Genomic DNA, 19,515 nt, shown 5'->3' with positions numbered 1-19,515 from the left:
TTGTGGAGAGGCCAGGGAAAAGTGACTGAAATGAAATAGGAAGGGAAGAGGAGGATATGGGGCCTCCCCAGCCTGCTTTGGGGACCAGGACAACAGATTCGTTCCTCTCCTCCCAGTCTGTGGCTGGGCTTCAGCCCCCCTCTTCTCTCCCTGACGGGAAGGCCCTGGTGGCCAGGCGAGCAGGCGGGGCTGGGCCTCCTGCCTCTGATTTATTTCCGAGGGCTTGGGGCAGGGCAAGTGGCCAACAACAACAGCTTGGTTTTCCCTCCGCTCAGCATTCGGGCTGCGTCGTCCTTAATGAGCATCACACAGCTACCAGCCGCTGGCGTGGCCCTGGCCTGCCCCACCTCCCCAGCTTTTCCCTGCCAGCCCTTTGGCCCCTCCCCTCCCCCTCTCCATCCCTCACTTTCCCCCTCTCAAACTCTACATTTCTTGAGCTCTATCTCCCTCTGCATATCTCTCCCTTTTATTTACTTTATCTCCATTTCTTTGGGTGTATATCCTTGTCTCTGCCTCTCCTAGTCTCTCTCTGTCTCTTCATCGATGTTCCATCTCTGTCGTTCTCTGCTTCTTTCTGTCCCTGCCACTGTCTCTGTGTGTCTCTCCCTTTCTCTCTTCCTGTCCCTCTCCCAGTCTTTCCATCTTAGAATCTAACTATTCAGTAAACATTTATCATATGGCTGTGCTGTGCTTGGTGCTAGGGACACGAAACATAAGCTTGACAGAGATCCTGCTCCAAGGGTAACAAGAGGGAAGGAGGGAAGCAGAAATAAGTGAAACTGAAAGGTCTGGGCAAAGCCCAGGGGGAAATATGAGGACAGATCACCACCAGCAAGGGGGAGGGGGGGCCAGGATGGACAGGAGGCTTCAAGGGGACCTGTGTCAAGGAAAGTTTCAGGAAAGAGACAGCACCTAGGTTGAAAGAAGGGAGAGAGGTGGGAGAGGGCGGGGTCATGCATTCTAAGCATGGGAGCAAATCTCAGCAGAGGGGTGGGCAGAAGAGAGGGCTATCTCTGTTGCTGTCTCTGTCTCTGTCTCTTTGTCTCTCTGTCTCTCTGTCTCTCTGTCTCTCCCTCTCTCTCTCTCTCTCTCTCTCTCTCTCTCTCTCTCTCTCTCTCTCTCTCTCTCTCTCTCTCTCTCTCCCCCTCCAAACCTCTCCTTTAGAGGGGAACCAGGTCTTCCCCATCCCCAGATCAAGGACACTAAACCAAGAAACTCTACTATGGAGAGCCTCTACTGAGCTGGGTTACCCCATCTGCCCTTTCTGCCTTCTGGTTTATAGACTCCATCTTCCCTGATGAAATTTCCCCCAGTGCCCCAGTACTACCTGGACAGACTCCCATTCCCTCTTTCCCAGCCCCTTGTGTTGGCACTGGCCTGGCCGGTGGCGAGATTTCCAGGAAGGGCTGCTCAGCTACCACTGGGCAGGGAGGTGGGGAGAGCCCTGGCTCACATGTGGTCCAGAACCTGAGATCAAGACGAAGCATTGGGATCCCTGCCCAGTGACATCAGCCACCTCCTCCTCAGCTCTAGGCATCAGGCCAGCCTCTGAGGGGGCAACTGAACCCAACAAGGCTAGGGAATAGGGATAACCCCCAAGCTCTAGCTCCTACCTTGGTAAGCAGTTGGTCTTTGGCTCTTGGAGGTATTGGGGAAACACTAGTCCCCAGTATGAAAGGGCAATTGAGGGTATTGCCTTCAGGGAGCCCCTTGTCTGAGGGGAACATAAGAAAAATAACATAGAACAAAAGCTCTGTTCAAAATTCTCCTCCAGGAACGGTTTCCTGATTAATCCCTCCTGTCTCTCATCTCCCCACGCCATTCAGCATCCAGCCTATACCCCCATCTCCTTCTTGCTGAAGATAATCTTATATATGTGTGTGTGTGTGTGTATGTCTATACATATATACACACCTACATATATACACATACATATATATACATCTACATATGTGTAAGAATATATATGTATAGGAATATATATACACACATATACACACGTATATTTATATACATATAAATATATGTGTTATAAATATACTGCTATATGCCTACAATTTCTGTGTCAGTTCCCCTACCTCCTCCCTTAGATAAGAGGCCCCTTGAGGGCAAGATTTATGCCTTCCCCTCCTCAGCCAAAAGGTTCCCTGAGGATAGAATTCTTATCTCTTTGCTTCCTCGATGCTGACCCTGATGGGGCAGCACAGTTCCCCCACAGTGACCCTAAAAATGGACTGGCAGAGGCCCTGGTTATCCCCCCCACTGCTGACTCTTTTCTGTTTGGCCTTCAGGAAGTCTTCGATCGCCTTGGAATGATCTACACTGTGGGCTACTCCATGTCTCTGGGCTCCCTCACCGTGGCTGTGCTGATCCTAGGTTACTTTAGGTAAGGCACCGAAGCCCTGGCTGCTGAGATCTGAGAGGTCCCCATTTCCCACTCCCAAATGTTTGAAACCCAATTGGATAATGACACAAGGAAACCAGGGAGCCAGGAGCCCAGAGCAGGGAGTATTATGGGGCATGGCCTGAGAACACAATCAAGGAAAATGCTTAGGAAGTAAGTATCCCCGTCGCTGCCAGGCAGGTTGTAGACAAATCATAGAGTACATATTCTGGGCGAGAGTGGTCCCTCTGGAAGCATGTATGGGCATTCTTCTGAGCTCCCCTTGTCTCCTAGGTAGGTTTGCCCTGTAGAATTTTGGGCCCTGGGATGCTAACTTCCCATTCTCTGATCTCTGAAAACTGTACTCCAAAAATGTAAAGTTCCCATCAGAAACCGCCTGGTTTTCCCCTCATCTATCACAGACTCTCAGATGGAGAGGTCACTTCCTCCTGAGGGTCCCATAATTTCTTTTTTTGGCAACAAGTTTCCCCTTATTGGTCAGAATCAGGCGCAGACTAGCAGTCAGTCTCCACCTTCTAAAAAAAAAAAGAAAGAAAGAAATCATGAGTAAGGCAAAGCTGTGGATGCCTTTTACATATAGTACAATCTCAATTTAATTCAGTCCCTTCTAGCTGTGACATTCTCTGATCTGTGATCCCATAAGAAGCCCGGTTTGGGGCATTTGGGGATGAAAAGGCCAGTGGGACACCACAATGAGATGAGATTCAGAAAAGGGAAAGAAGGTAAAACTCAACTGAATTCTGATTCCCGCGCATTGTTTTCTGTGCTCAGTGGGTGAATGTGATTGGTACATTTAGACCCACGAATTCATCTACATAATGGATGTTAAGTGCTTTGTTACTGAAGTGCTTTATAATTTCCAGTTGTTACTATTATTATCACTGTTATTAATAGAATTACTTCAATACCACAGTATTTCCAAAGATCTGGGATTTCATCAGGAGTCATTTCCTCGGCCAACACAGTGTGGCATGGTGAAAAGAGCTTTGGATTGAGAAACAGAGGACCTTGGTTTGAATCTCAGTTCTCTCTCAGAATTCACAGAATTTCCTAGGCTTTCCTTGTATGACCTTGAGCAAGTCACCCAAACCTTCTAGACCTCCATTTCTTCATCTATAAAGTGAGGGGGCTTCATTGGATCATTGAGTTAGTCCTGAAAGTGACCTTAGAGGTGATCTAATCTGACTTCATTTCATAGATGGAGAAACTGAATCACAGAGAGATTAGCACACAGCTAGTAATCCAAGGTGGGAGTCAAACCCGGATCTTCTTGTCTCTAAGTCCAGAGGAACTCTAAGGTCCCTGACAACTCTAATAATCCTGTGAATCTGTACTGTACCTCCCAATGCACATCTGTTAAGTGCCTCTTATATAACAGGCACTGTGCTAAGTGGTGGGGACACAAAAAGAGGCAAAAGACAGGCCCTGCCCTCAAGGAGCTTATAATCTAATGGGGGAGACAACAAGCAAATAAATCTATACAGAGTGAGCTATGTGCAAGATAAATAGGAAATAATTAACAGAGGGAAGACACTGGAATTAAGAGGGATTGAGTAAGGCTTCCAGCAAAAGATGTGACTTATAGGAAACCAAGAAGCTCAGTAGTCAGGGTGGAGGAGGAAGAGCATTCCAAGACTGGGGGACAGCCAAAGAAAATGCCCAGAGCTGAGGCACGGAGGGTCTCTCAGGGCCAGGAGGCCAGTGTCATGGGATCAAAGAGGACATCTCATTAGACAATTATTCATTTCCTATGACCAAAATAAATCTTTCCCTGCGGTGATTACCCTTCCCAAATTTAGCTAGTCTGGTCCTCAGATGACAGACTCACACTCTATCCCCAGGCCTGTCCTTGAAGCCTTTCCAAATGGGTAGGAATTAGCCGTGCTTGTGCCCTGCTGGCTCAGACTTCAACAACTCAGGACTTGAGAGCAACTTCATCAGCTTGAAGCAAACGACTTTAACAATGTTGGACTTGATGAGGAATAAGGGCAGGGACTTTTGGAAGACAAATAAGATAGACTATGTAGTCTCCTTTCCGTTATCTGTGCAATGCACACATGATCCAGAACCAGTGTGGTTTTTTTTTTTATTCTGGAATGCTTGCCATCATGTCCCGTGGTAGATTAATCTGTCTTCTTATCTGGATATAGCTTTGATTCCCTGTTCTGCTACTTGCTCCCTGTTTGAATGTATGCTGATCACTTTACCTCTTTAGGTCTCAGTTTCACCATATATAAAATGAGGGCAGTAGACTAGGTGACCTCTAAAGTTTATTCTCCCCAAGCTCATCCAAGACCTGGGGACTGGGAGCATGAGGAGACGACAGCAGAGCAGGGAAGGGGTCAGCGCTTCCTAGTGTAGCCAGAATGGACTTTGTTTTCTTTGAATGACTCAGCTTGCCTTGTTGAGCTTCCCTGGATGCTGGGGCTTGCTCTTCCGGGGCAGGACCAGAGCTTCCAGGGAAGCTCAACGAGGCAAGCTGAGTCATTCAAAGAAAACAAAGTCCATTCTGGCTACACCTGTGACTTACAGATCACTGAGAGCATCCGCTAACCTGATGCCCTGTTCCTTGTGCCCCCTCCAGGAGGCTGCATTGCACCCGAAACTACATTCACATGCACCTCTTCGTGTCCTTCATGCTCCGGGCCATAAGCATCTTCATCAAGGATGCCGTGCTCTACTCAGGGGCTTCCCCAGATGAAATAGAGCGCATCACGGAGGAGGAGCTGAGGGCCTTCACGGAGCCTCCCCATGCTGATAAGGCGGGTTTAGTGAGTGTCCCAGGCCCCAGCCTATGTCCTGTCCCTTCTTGCCCAGCCCAACTACTCTGTACCCCTCAGATCTTCATCCGCTGCCCCTTTGGACATTCCCTCTCTATGTTTTCCTCCTTTCAGTGTCCCTCCCCATTACTGGTCCCTCCCACAGAAGAGTATACCCCAGAAGGCTTCTCAGAAGCCCAAGCACCAACTTTACTCCCAACACACAAACCACAGGAAAGTGCAAAGTAATTTATTCACCAGCCTGAACATAATCAGACATAAGCAAGTGGCTCAGTCTTCTAGGAGTGGAAGTGAAATATGGAAGAGCACCCCATGCCTATTCCCATCTTGGATTGTCCATGGAGAACTAACTCCAGTGCTAACAGAATGCTTCTCCACCTGGGGCGTGGATTAAGACAGGGTAGCCCTGGGAGCATTGCCAACTCCATCTAACTCCCTGCCCGTTGTCTCCTCTCAATCCAGGTGGGCTGCAGAGTGGCAGTAACCGTCTTCCTTTACTTCCTGACCACCAACTACTACTGGATTCTGGTGGAAGGCCTATACCTTCACAGCCTCATCTTCATGGCTTTTTTCTCTGAGAAAAAGTATCTCTGGGGTTTCACATTATTCGGCTGGGGTACGTCCACTGGGATGCTAAAGGCCCACCTTCCTATTTGTCCCATCTTGCCCTTGGGAGTGACCTAATACAGCTACCCATGTGCAATTTATGCCTGCTTGTGGCTGTGTGCAAGTGTGTGTATGTGTATGTGCATATTTGTGGTCTGTGTCTGTGATGGAAGGCATGTGTATATTTTTGTTTTGGTGTGTGTGGACCTGTGTGTACATTCATGTGTATCTGCATGGGAGCATACATACATTCTGCAGCTCCACGGATTAATGTATACATTGTGTCTGCATGTGTCTGGGTATGTCTCTGTGCAAGTGTGTGACTACATAATCACAACATGAGAACTCTCAGTGCATGGATGGATTACATTATATCTGCCCTGTGTGCCTGTCTTGTAGCTGCCTCATAATTCTGTTCCTACACTGGGAAATTCCCCTTACACACACATGCACTGTCTGTCCGGCCTCCACATACAAGAGGAACCTCAGGCAATCACCCACATAGACCTAGAATCAGTTGGCTATTCCTAGTCAGCATTGGTGCTTATGGAAATGAAATGGTATCAGTGACAGAAAATGAGTTTGGGACCAAGGGCTAAGACCTGGTCACTGCCACAGAATGGACCAAAGCTCAGGGAGAGGCAGGCTGTGTTTCAGGGTTTGAGGACTGAGACTGGAGTCAGGCCCAGCTCTGCCCCTAGCTCTCTGTGCAACCTTAGGTGCACCCTTCTACTCTGAACCCATTTTCTCATCTGTAAAATGAGAGGGTTGGACTGCCAAGTCTCTTCTAGCTCTGACCTCCAATGATTTAATGTCAGTGGTCAGCTCTGGAGCTTAATCTGTGACTAGGGTCAGAACTCAGTCTGTAACCACAAAACAGGGGTCAGCAGATGGTGACCAGAGACACCTGTTTAGCCCTGGGTTGGGCCCACGATTGCCTAGTAGCTCTCTTGTCCTGTCTCAGGCAGAAAATATTCCTGGAATTTGGGATGTTAACCTTTCTCCCCACCCATCCATCTGACAGCCTGTGATCAAGGCCACTGGAATTCCTAGAGGAGACCCAATAGCCCCCATCTTCATAGGAATAAACAGATTTGAGTGGCCCCTCTACAAAATGCGTGCCCCACTTTGCCCACTACACCCTGGACCAGCTCATTATGAGCAGGCAGCCCCAACAATGGATGTGGAGACAGAATCTAAATTGGAAGGTACAAGACCTGGGTTCAGAACTCATCTCTGTTACATATTGGGCATGTTGCTTCTTCTCTCTGGGGCTTGGTTTCCCCACCTGTGAGATTCAGACTACTCTATCTCCAAAGCCATTTCCTGCCTTAAAAATTCTTTATTCTGTCATCTGGTGAGGTGGCTGAGCCAAGGATGCCCTCCCTCTCTTCCTCCCTCCCCACCACTATTGCTACACCTAGCAGATGGATACTTATGGTAGGGTGGTGGCTTTGGCTGAATGTTTCTATTTCCCCCAAAACAGATGTCTCCAGAAAGCTCATCCCCCACTACCTTCACTCACACCTAGATCTTAGGACAGAGCCTAGCCCTTGCCCATCATAGGACATATAAAGGTGTGATCTTCTGGCCAGGACTGTGGCCAGCCCAGTGAAGTATATCCTTTGACCATACTGGGGAGCTAACAGCAGTAGCCTTACAGTTCAGACCAGGGAGTTTGCCTGAGACCCGATGGGCCACAGGGAGCCAGGAAAGGTTCTCGAGCTGAGATCTGAGAGGAGGCCACCAGTGTTTGTTTGGGGAGGGTGCTGGCTGTGATGTGTACTATTGACTGAGCCAAGCTAGACCCGGGTATGGGCCTCACTTGATTGAATGAGCTCACAGGGGTGAGCCCTGAGCGGGGACACACCTGACTTTATAGAACCTGCATTGTACACACTGTGTGTTTTCACTACTATGCACAGCGCATACAATGTGGATACTATAAGAGTCACTGACAGCATCGGTGCCCACCCAGGGAACCCTTTCTGTGCCCACAGGGGAGCAATTGTGTGTGTGCTTATGGATGTGTATGGATGCATATGGATGTATATAAGGATCTGAATCTATGTGCGCACGCATGTGTCTGTATCTCTGTGTACATTTGTAGCCAAGAGAGTGTCTGGGTGTGCATGTGAGTCCGTATACGTATGTACGTGGAGTCTCATGCATGCCCATGTGGACTAGGTGTATCTGTGTGCATGGGTGTGTTCATATCATGTGGTATGTAAGCATGCATTTTTATAGCTATGTGCACATTTATATTTGTATGCATGTAGCTGTGTGAGTTTATGTGTGAATTTTCAAGTAGCTACATTCCCCAATGAGATGATTATGAATTGATGGTGGAGATCAGGCTGTCAGGGAAATTAACACTGCTATGGGGCTGGGAAACAAAAGCGCTGGGACAGGTTGTGTGGGTCCATAGGTAGGCCACGAGATCCAAACCTCTCATTTTACAGATGAGGAAACTGAGGCCCAGAAGGGGAAATACCTTGCCCATGGCCATACAGATAGTATGTAGGGCTGATTCCTTCTCATGGCTCTTCCCACCAGGCCAATTTAGCTCCCTAAGTGCTAAATTAGGATTTTTTTCCCCTACTTATATGAACCTGGCAGAGATGACCTCTGGGCCAACCATCTGGGCTGCTGGTGCTGGAGGTAGGATAAGGGAGGCAGTTCAATAATGTGGTTGTTTGTGCTGAGATGATAGCTTTTAGAAAAACTGAGGGGTTCAGAAGTTGGGAAGAGGATGAAGAGTCTGGGAGAAAGAAAGACCCAAAGATAAGGAGAACTGAGCAGAGAGCCACATTCCTGAGTCAGAGAGGCAAGTACAACAGGACAGCCGAGTGGGTCATCAAAAAGAGAGCCTATTGAGCTGGAGTTCAGATGGATATGGCTTCTATCTGAAGCCAAGGAGGGGACCTGGAAGGCCAGACAGAAAAGGCCCCTCCCTAACTCTTTGAGGGACCAATGAAGCTGAGATCAGGAAAGAGAGCATAACCTGGGCCTCCGGGTGAAGGAGGGTTATGCTAGCAAGGACAGTAACTCTCAAGGGTCACAGCCAGTAATTGGAAGAGGAACTGAAACAAGGAAATCCTGGAAGAGACAGGTGGATTCTTTAAACCTGATGGAATGTGTGCCCACATACACCATCAGACACAGTGGGAATGAAGAGGAAGAGGGGAGGGGAAAGCAGAGGAGAAAGGAAAGCAAAGAAGAGGGGAAGGAGCCAGAAAGTAGGCAGGTCTCCCATCCAATGGAATCCAGCAAGCATTTACTGAGCACCTGCTATGTTTAAGGTGGCCCTCAGGATACAAAGATAAAATGACTGCTACCCCCAGGGAGCTTCCAGTCTACTGAGAGGATGCATCATATAAAAAAATACATAGAGTCATGCTCATAGGAAGAGGGAGACAACTGTAACAAGTAGGGGAATCAGAAAAGACTGCCTTGGGGAGATGGCACATGAACCTAGCCTTGAAGGAAGCCAGAGACTCTGGGAGGTGGCAGTAAGGGGGAGGGCATTCCAAGGATGGAAGGACATGGTGGCTGGAGACAAAATACCAAGTGTTAGTTTAAGGAGGTTGGACATTCTCTGATTAGTCATCAAAATGGTCCTGATCCTGGAGACCACAGCTCCTAGAACCCCACATTTTAAGACTGGAAAGCAGCCACAACCCAAAGAGTTCACACCTTGAAGGATCCCCGCCCCCCCGCCCCCCCCCCCACCCCCCCCCCCCCCGCTCCCACCAGTGACCATCAGTCTCAGCCTATGCCAGATCTTCACTCTCATTCCCTTCCAACACTGTGTTCTTCCCTACTTTCACCACCCATTCTAATTTTTTTTTTCCCTCCCTTGTCTCATCTGTGCCACCTTGGACTAGAGAGTCACCATGTCCCCTCCCGACTCTACAATTCAATGACTCCTTTCCATCTCCCATCCTCTTCTTTACCTCACTCTCCCTAATCTGGCCCTTTCTCACATCTCTTCTACCTCTCCTCAAATCTCACCATCAGCATCTCTTCTCTTGACCATCATCTTTCCTCTCTGATATATACGCTCTCCTCCTCCCAGCCCTCTTCCCTCTCCAGACATTCCTGTGCCTTCCATCTATACTCAGAGAGGTAAATCAAGGCTCAGAGGCCAGGGAAAGGGAAAGAGGGAGTGGGGAGGGAGGGGAGGAGTGGGGTCTTACCATATGCTGACTCACTGTTGAAGGGTAGGAGGGTAGGAGAGCTGGGGCCTCATGCCTCCTCTCCTCTCCTCTGTCTCTTCTTTCCTTTGTCCCTCTTCTCTACTTCTTTTGCATCTCTCATCTCTTCTATATGTCTCCTCACCTCCTCCTCTCCCTTCTTTCCTCTTCTCTTTATTTCTCCTTTACTCTCCTCCCCAGGCCTCCCTGCCGTGTTTGTCGCTGTGTGGGTGACCGTGAGGGCCACACTGGCCAACACTGAGTAAGTCCGGGGCCTCCTCTGGGGCCTTTTGGGCCCTGGAGTTTTGGGGGGAGCCTCAAAGCAGGGCTTCCTTAGGATGTCCAAGGTTCATCTATGACCTATGACACTAGCATCAGGAAACACAATTATATCCCTTATGAAAGACACTTCAGAGGGTGGTTTAATAGGGTGTGGGATTTCTATAGACCCCAAATTAGGGAGCTTCCAGGTACTCTGCACAAGCTACTTTAAGCATGAGAGCCTAGAGCAGTGGTCTAAGGAAAAGCTGTGCCCTGGGTTGGGGGAGCCCATCAGGAATGCCACGGGGTGGGGGGGGCGGTCATTGATCATGGTGAACCTGTGTCTCCCTAGGTGCTGGGACCTGAGTTCGGGGAATAAGAAATGGATTATACAGGTGCCCATCCTGGCAGCTATTGTGGTGAGCAAGGCCTGGGGGATGGGGAGGGAGGTCTGAGGAGGACGTACGGCCCCTGCCTTCAAGGAGCCCCAACCTGTGTGGGAAATGTGCTCCCCGCCTTCCAAGGCTGTTGGAGACATTGGTTGGACCTGACAGGGTATGGGATCCTTTTCACCTCTGCTAGTTTCAGATGTGTATGAATCTCATGGACCCTCCCTCAAGGAGCTTCCATTTTGGATGGAGGGACCAAACTGCCTTGGTCTGATGGGGAAAAACAGGTCATGCCCTCAGGAGAACTGAACCACAGAAGCAGCCAACTAGTCAAGCCCATTGTGGGGAAAGCATCCCTTCTACAAACCCACCCAACAAGTAGTCATCCAGCCTCTTCTTGAAGTCACCAGAGAGGGGGAGCATGCTACCTCTGAGGCTGTCCACTCTGCTTCGGGAGAACTCTAATAATAGTCACCAGGTTTTTCCTGAGAACAGAGTTGAACTTGAATTTTTGCAACTTTCACTCATGGCTCCTAACTCTGGGTTTGAACAAGACAAATGAAATCCCTTTTCAACATGGAGGCCTTTCAAAATATATATCATATTGTCCCACCCTCGCTGAGTTTTCTCTTCTTGGGGCAAACATCTCTGCTATTCCAATCCATTCTCTACAAATGGATTCAAAGTCCTTGACCAATCTAGTTGCCCTCCAGCTCATAAATGTCCTTTATAAAATGTGGCACCCACTATTATCTTTGAATGGGATTGCCCCCCCTATTTCCTACTCTTCCCTCACTGCAACCCCTTAACCCATATTTGAGGGAAGGGGAGGAGGCTCTTAGAAACTCTGACATATACAGTTAAGGAGAGCTTGGCCACATATAAATATATATGTATGTAAAAATATACTTTTTTTTTGGAGGCGGTAAGGCAGGGCAATTGGGGTTAAGTGACTTGGCCAAGGTCACGCAGCTAGTAAGTGTGTCAAGTGTCTGAGGTCACATTTGAACTCAGGTCCTCCTGACTCCAGGGCTAGTGATAAATATACTTTTTTAAGCATAGGAGAGAGGACAAAGGGAACTGCATTATAAAGTACCCAATATACAAAAGAATATCCATAATTCAATAAGGATGTAGTTAAATTCAATATTTTTGTTTTGTCTTTTCCATAACTGTATGCACTTATTTCATAATGTGCCTTGCTCCCTGATTGTGTGAAAATATATAGAGATATATCCAGTAAAAAAAAAAATAAAATAAAATGTGGTGCCCAGAGAACAGAGTACTCTGGGATATGACCTGGTTATGGTAAAAGACAACAGGACTAGCACCTCATCGTTTGTGGAAGCTCCAGGTCATGTTACCTTTTCTGGTGGCCATATAACACTATTGATTCATATCAAGCTTGTCTGCCACTAAGAACCCCAAATCCTTTTTCAAACTGCCATCTAGCCCTGAGGTCTTATTAGGAAGCTGATTCACCTAAACTTCTAATCCATCAATGAATGAACATTTATTAAGTGCCTACTATGTGCCAGGCACTAAGTGCTAAGTGCTGAATGAAATCTTCGATTCTACCCCCCCCCACACACACACACACACATATTCTTGCCCACAAATACCCTGTATTCTCTGTATTTGTCCATCAGTAAACCTTTATGAAGGACCTACTGCATGCCAGGCTGTGTCAAACACTGGGAATGCAAAGAAAGGTCAAAGACAATAGCTAATTCTAGTGAGGGGAACAACAGACAAACAGCTATGTACAAACAAGCTGTATAGAGGATAACTGGGATGTGATAAACACAAGAAAGACCCCAGAGTCTGGATGGACCATTTGTCAGGGATGTTGCAAAGGAAATTTCTACTCAGGTACAAATTGGACCAGATACAGGTCTGGAGTGCCTTCTAACTCTGATATTCTGTGATTATTTGAAACACATGTTCCCTCCTTCAGGGTATTTCCGTGTTAGATGGGGAGACCACACTCACATTCAGGGAAAAATCATTGCAATTCTAGTTCATTTGTGTCTAAAGCCAAGTGAGGACTGTAGAGGGTAGGTCTTGTGGGAGCTACTCTCTCTTGAGAGGACCCTTGAAGGACAAGTAAGGTTTCGACAGATTGAGCCTTAGGCAGGAGAGAGGCAAAGAATGGGCCTTTGGAGGATAGGGGCTGGGCTGGCAGTGGGGAGACTGATAATGAGGAGTCTGGCCTGATTTAAGAGCCCAAGAGAAGAGTCATGTGATATAAGGAAGATGAAGCCTGAGGTCACCAGGGGTGTGCTGGAGCCAGCCAGTTGTTAAATTTTCAGTGTGAACATTTATTTACACCTTAGAAATGAGCAAACTACACATCAGGGCTTGATTTATTGCTTTGTTGACTGTGCTGACTTAATAAAGTGCCGGAATAGATGTTAATGATGCAGATTAAACTTAAAAGAATGGCCTGCAGATTGTTTTTGAGAATTATTAAACATTTACCAGCACACCCCTGATGTAGGGCCTTGAATGCTAGGCAGAGATGGGGGGGGCGGGGGGGGCGGGAATGGCAGGAGGGACAAAGGGGAATCTTTGAAAAAGATAAAATCAGGGGCAACTAGGTGGCACAGTGAGTAGAGCACTGGCCCTGGAGTCAGGAGGACCTGAGTTCAAATGCAGCCTCGGACACTTGACATACTTCCTAGATGTGTGACCTTGGGCAAGTCACTTAACCCCAATTGCCCTGCCTCCACCTCTCCAAAAAAAAAAAAAAAAGAAAAAGATGAAATCGTAGCAGGGCAAGAGCTATGGTGTAGGCTCTTAGGGACCATCTAGTTTACGCCATCTGCTTGTTAAAGATAATTGTTAACAGTGATTGTTAACAGCTGATGTTTATAGAGTGCTTTAAAGTTTCCAGAGAAATTTATATACATTATCTCACTTAAGAGCATCCTGGTGGGATGTGCTGAACGTGCTAGGCCATTGAGTCCAAGAGATTCGGTTTGAAAGCTCTTGCAACAGCCTAGCTGCCTAGAAAGGACCTGACCATCCTCATGCCAACCAGACATCTAGGTCTATCTGTCCAACTATGGGCAACTAGGTGGCACAGTGAATAGAACACTGGGCCTGGAGTCAGGAAGACTCATCTTCCTGAGTTCAAATCTGACCTCAGATACTTACTAACTATGTGACCCTGGGCAAGTCACTTAACCCCATTTGCTTCAGTTTCCTCATCTGTAAAATGAGCTGGGAAAGGAAATGGCAAAACCACTCCAGTATGTTTGCCAAGAAAACCCCAAATGGGGTCACAAAGAGTCAGACACAACTGAAAATGACTGAATATATACATACGTATATATGTGTGTATGTGTGTGTGTGTGTGTGTGTATATATACACACACACACACACACACACACACACACACAGACATATATGTGTATAAACTGAATCACAGGTCTTTGCTTATACATATATAAACTAAATCACAGGTCTTTGATATATTGGCATATTCTGGAAAGGTTTCATGGGAGATCTGACTGTTTGGACCCAGAAAAAGACAATGTTTGGGAGGTGGAATAAGGAGGAGGAAGGGCAGGAGATAATGTTCTTCCCCAGGAATTCCACTTGTCCCACGGCATCACGGAATGTCTGGAAAGGAATCTAGGCATTTTGTCCAAACTCGCCATTTTATAGATAAAGGAATTGAAACCCAGAGAAATTAAGTGATTTTCCCAAGGTCGCACAGCTCCTACGTGTCAAACTTGAAATTGAACTTGTTACTATCGAGACCAGCATTCCTTCTATTCTATTCTATTCTACACTGAAATCAGACTCCTGCTACTTTCTACCCCGGGAAAAGGGTCCACAGGGCTGTCCTTTCACCTTCTTCCCCCAGCTACAGAGAATTCTGAAATCCTTTCTCCTTAAATTATAATATTCCATTTTTTCTCTCCCACAGGTGAACTTTATTCTTTTTATCAATATAATCAGAGTACTGGCTACTAAACTCCGGGAGACCAATGCAGGTAGATGTGACACAAGGCAACAGTACAGGTGAGCCTTCTCTTTGCCCCATGTCTCATCTCCCTTCGTGGCCCTAATCAGGACCCTCTTCCAACTCCCAGCCCTTCATTTGATAAACTGCAAACTTCCTGGAGGAAAATGCACTTGAACCGGGTCTTGAAAGACTAGCAAAGTTTCAGATGGAGAGGGAGGAAGGATTGATCTTGACCTTGACCTTGACCAGTCGCCTTCTCTTGCAGAAAGCTGCTGAAGTCCACACTAGTGCTCATGCCGCTGTTTGGGGTGCACTACATAGTCTTCATGGCCATGCCGTACACAGACGTATCAGGGATTCTTTGGCACGTCCAAATGCACTATGAAATGCTCTTCAATTCATTCCAGGTAGGTGTGGCCATCAGACCCTCCGGGCGCCGCAGATCACTGACCTAAGGGCAGATCACTAGCCTATTGCGGGGTAGGGACAAGTTGGTGAAAGTTTAGCGATTGTCTTCCTAGAAAATGTGTGACCCCTTAAAGTTTAATCTTCAGCAGCAACATTTTCTACACCACTTTCTTAAGTCTGCCAATCAGCAAAACAATAAATCAAGCCCTGATTTGTGGCATTTGCCAGTCTCCTAGAGGTGAATAGAGCCACAATTTAACAATGGGTTGTAGCACATCCCTGCAAGCACATCAGCCAGAACTTTTGATTTGCCATTCCTGTTTCCTTAAACCTTCATTCCCCTTATAGCAGAAATGTAGTTAATCAGACAGGGCCTGAGGTCCACTACCGAACCGAGGGGCCAAAGGGAATCTGGGGGTAACAGGTGGCCCACAACCTCCACACCTCCCACAGCACCTCCATAAGAAAACTTGGGCAGAGGGGGTACAGAGATATAAACAGGAGTAAACAGCTTTTTCTTTTAACTAGAGAAAAGGGGATCCTAGGGGCAAGCCGATAGACCTAAGACACCTAGGCCAGCTTAGCTGTAGCCTTCCCCGAAAGCTCACAGAAGCAATTGGGAGCTGAGGGGGACGGGAAATGGTGGAGGAGAGGTGTATTAGAATCATATTCTCAGCCACAAAACACTCAATAACTCATTACCTACTTTGTGCAAGGCACCTTGCTAAGCCCTGGGAACATAAAATTTTAAATTAAATTAAACTGCCCTCAAGGAGTTTACATTCCACCGGCAGGGTCATCAGAGGCCTTGAGGAAAGGCTGGCACCCAAGCTGAGGCTTAAGGGGGCTGGGGGTTCTAAGAGAGGAGGTAAGGAAGGAGAATGTTCCAGGAATGGGGAGAGTGGGGAGGCAGCCGGTGCAAAAGCACAAAGTGGAACCTGGGGGAAACCCAGTTTGCTCAAACCCTCCAAGGGGAATATTACTCCATCTAAGTCTGGAAAGGTAGGCTAGAATCAGATTGTGAAGGTTTTCAATGCCAAGATGATGAGAATTTTATATTTTACCCTTAAGAAAATAAAGAGTCACTAACGTCTTTTTTGAACAGGGAAGGTAAGATGGTCAGATCCGCTTTAGGGAGATGATTTTACGTGGAGGCTGGATTGGAGAGGAGAACAGAGCAGGGAGAACAATTGGCCCAGGTGATGAAGGCCTGAAAAAGGGTTGGGACTTTTGTGGAAAGAACAAAAAAAAGATACATGGGAGATGTTGTGGAAATAGAATCAACAAGATTCTGTAAATAATTGCAAACCTGGGTAACTTGGAAGGATGGTGATGCCCTCGGCAGTGACACAAGCTGAAACTTACCTGCATAGGTAGGAAACTGGACCAGTGCCTGAGGTGCTGCCCTCATGAGAAACACACATCCTCATGCACAAGAATAAAGTTGGGACAAGTCAACAAGCATTTATTAACTACCTACTATATGCTATGCCCTGTGCTAAGCCCTGGGGATACAAAGAAAGGCAAAAACCAGTTTCTGCTCTCAAAGGAGCTCACAGTCTAATGAGGGTGACCACATAAAAGCAACTATGTACAAACAAGATCTATTCAGGATTAATTGAAGATAATCACAGAGGGAAGGCACTAGAGTTAAGGGGAATTGGGAAAGGTTTCTTGCAAAAGGTCATTTTAGCTGGATTTGAAGGAAGCCAAGGAAGCCAGGAGTCATAAATGAGGAGGGAGAGCATTCCAGGCATTGAAACAGTTGGTTAAGTGCCCAGAGACAGCAGATGGAATATCTTGTGCCCAGAATAGCAAAAGAGGCTAGTGTCGCTGGATTGCAGAGTACCTCAGTGAGAATAAGACATAAGAAGACTGGAAAGGAGGAAAGAATCAGTTTACAAAGGGCTTTGAACACCAAATAGAGGATTTTATATTTGATCCTAGAGGTAGGAAGGAGCCATTGGAGTTTATTAAGTTGGGGGGTGGGGCTGAGGTGACACGGTCAGACCTGAACTTTATGATGATCATTCTGACAGGAGAGGGGAGGGTGGACTGGAGTGGGAAGAGACGTGGGGCAGGGAGACCAGCTGGAAGGCCCTGCAAGGATGGAGTTTTCCCCAGGGTACTCAGTCCTGCACTACCCCCAGAAAGAAAAAGAATCTGATACCCTTCTATTCTGCAGTAGCAAAGCTGAGTCTTTCACAAGTGCCAGAAACCTGTCAAAGATTCATAGAGCCAGTTAAACTAGTTGTTGTCATCTTTGAAATTTGCAAGCCATTATCCATCGTTTTATAATGATTTGCACCCATGAAAATGTCCATCCAACCAACCCCACACCACTCCACCTCCGGCTTTTAGAATCTTGGTTTCGCAGATAATTAAACTACATATAATTCCCCCTAGTGGTCAAGATGTGTAATTTCATTTTCAGAGGAGGGGAAAGGGGCGGTAAGTAGTTGAGGAATAAATCTAACTCAATATGACAAATATTAGTAATTACATCTGTCCCGCTCTACTGTTGGAGACAGGGAGAGAATTTCCCGCTGCTTGACCTTCCTGTCTTGTCTATCTCTTTCCCCAGGGATTTTTTGTTGCCATAATATACTGTTTCTGCAATGGAGAGGTGAGTGTAAATCCTTCCCCATCCCTGGAATGTGCCCTCTGCTTGGCCACTGGACATAAAGATGATATCAGATAATGGAACCACGTCCCTTGCCCTCAGGGAGCTTAGAGACCGGTCAGGGGGATGCAATATGTGTACCAAATATGATATGAGGAAGAATGGCAAGGAAGGGGGAAAGAAACAAACATTTATTAATCACCTACCATGTGCCATATCTCATTTGGTCCTCTCAGCAATCCAGGAGGTAGGTGCTATTATTATCCATATTTTACAGTTGAGGAAGCTGAGGCAGTCAACAGTTAAGGGTCACACAGCTACTAAATGATTTAGGCCAGATTTGAACTCAGGTCTTCCTGACTCCAGTCCCAGCCCCATATACACTGAGCCACCTAGTTGCAAAGCAGAGATCCAGGCAAGGCACCCAATTTTAAACTTTATAGAGTGACTTAAAGAATGTGACCTCCTTTGACCCTTGCCACTAGACTGTGGAGTAGGAGGTATAGGTATTATTAACCCTATGAGAAGTTAAATCTTTTGCCCATGGTCACCTAGCTAGTGAATTCCTGAGGCAGAGCTCAGACTCAGGCCTCTCCTGATCCCCACGCCAACTTTTCTCCATACACTGAGAATGGAGGGTCACTAAGGTTGATCTTGCTGTCTCTCTTCCTTCCCCACAAGGTACAAGCAGAGATCAAGAAGTCATGGAGCCGATGGACCCTGGCCTTGGACTTCAAGCGGAAGGCCCGGAGTGGCAGCAGCACCTACAGCTATGGCCCCATGGTGTCACACACAAGTGTCACCAATGTGGGACCCCGAGGGGGGCTGGCCTTGTCCCTCAGCCCTCGACTAGCTCCTGGGGCTGGAGCCAGTGCCAATGGCCATCACCAGTTGCCCGGCTATGTGAAGCATGGCTCTATTTCTGAGAACTCATTGCCTTCATCTGGCCCAGAGCCTGGCACCAAGGATGACGGGTATCTCAACGGCTCTGGAATCTATGAGCCAATGGTTGGGGAACAGCCCCCTCCACTTTTGGAGGAGGAGAGGGAAACAGTCATGTGACCTATACCCCCCACCTATCCAGGGGGCAGAGACCCTGGGCTTGAACCTGAACTCTGAGGCCTGCCCCCACCTTTGTACTCAGGCCAGGCCCCCCCAAGGGCCCTGGGGACCCCACATTCCCAAGTGCAAGCCAAACCAGAGTCCCTCTGACTGAGCCTGGGGTCGAGGAGATACTCCCAGGCCTGGTCAGTACACAGGCTCAAGGGGCCATGGCTGCCTTCTCAGGACCAGGAATGGAGCTGGGGCCACCTGGGGAATGGACAGACACTCCATTGAGGGGAGGGGAAGCTGTGGAGGTCAGGGAGAAAAAATACCAAGAAGAAAAAAAAGAAAAAAAAGGAAAGAAAGGAAAAGAAAAAAGGATTGGAGTGGCTATGTGTTTGTTTTGAGCTAAGTGATGGGGGAAGGGGCATCTTGTGGACGGATCATTATGTGACCCAAGTCAGGACACAGTAGGGGGAGAAAGCTATTCTGGGAGGGCTGGAAGAGATCCTCAGGGGTGACACCTTGACCACTGGTGACAGAAGCTAAAGAGAGAGGTCTAGTCTCCAAAAATATCAACCTGCAGGTCCCTCATTAGATCTGGGAGACATTGGGGGAGAAGACCTGAAGAAGACCTGAGCTTGTTCCAGAGGGAAGTTCATAATAATTGCCAATCCACAGGAAACATTGATTCCCCAGACAGTATCCAACATATCCTCATTTTTGCATCTTTCATGAGCTCAGGGGTGGCATAATCCATTTTATGCTGATTGAATTCAATTTGACAAAAGAGTATTAAATGCCTACCACACGTTAAGGCACTGGGG

At 47.4% G+C, this 19,515-nt stretch overlaps 1 protein-coding gene across 3 annotated transcripts in view; it reads left to right on the top strand.

The window, feature by feature from the left end:
* PTH1R (parathyroid hormone 1 receptor) overlaps window positions 1–19,019 on the top strand; it is a 60,848-nt gene extending 41,829 nt beyond the window's left edge. For 2 of the 3 annotated variants that reach the window (XM_036739753.1, XM_036739756.1), the window contains 9 exons: window positions 2,292–2,386; window positions 4,989–5,175; window positions 5,647–5,800; window positions 10,188–10,248; window positions 10,600–10,666; window positions 14,575–14,669; window positions 14,879–15,020; window positions 17,606–17,647; window positions 18,326–19,019. In XM_036739753.1, the coding sequence (XP_036595648.1) occupies window positions 2,292–2,386; window positions 4,989–5,175; window positions 5,647–5,800; window positions 10,188–10,248; window positions 10,600–10,666; window positions 14,575–14,669; window positions 14,879–15,020; window positions 17,606–17,647; window positions 18,326–18,706 (1,224 nt within the window). In that variant the 3' untranslated portion in view covers window positions 18,707–19,019. The remainder of the gene's footprint in view (window positions 1–2,291; window positions 2,387–4,988; window positions 5,176–5,646; window positions 5,801–10,187; window positions 10,249–10,599; window positions 10,667–14,574; window positions 14,670–14,878; window positions 15,021–17,605; window positions 17,648–18,325) is intronic. The other variant, XM_036739754.1, reaches the window with a different exon arrangement.
* Window positions 19,020–19,515: the final 496 nt, after the last annotated feature.

This window comes from Trichosurus vulpecula, chromosome 9 (genome assembly GCF_011100635.1).
Source record: "Trichosurus vulpecula isolate mTriVul1 chromosome 9, mTriVul1.pri, whole genome shotgun sequence".
NCBI lineage: Eukaryota > Metazoa > Chordata > Mammalia > Diprotodontia > Phalangeridae > Trichosurus > Trichosurus vulpecula.
The sequence above is the reverse complement of the archived record's forward strand: the minus strand, read 5'-3'. Positions and strand labels throughout refer to the sequence as shown.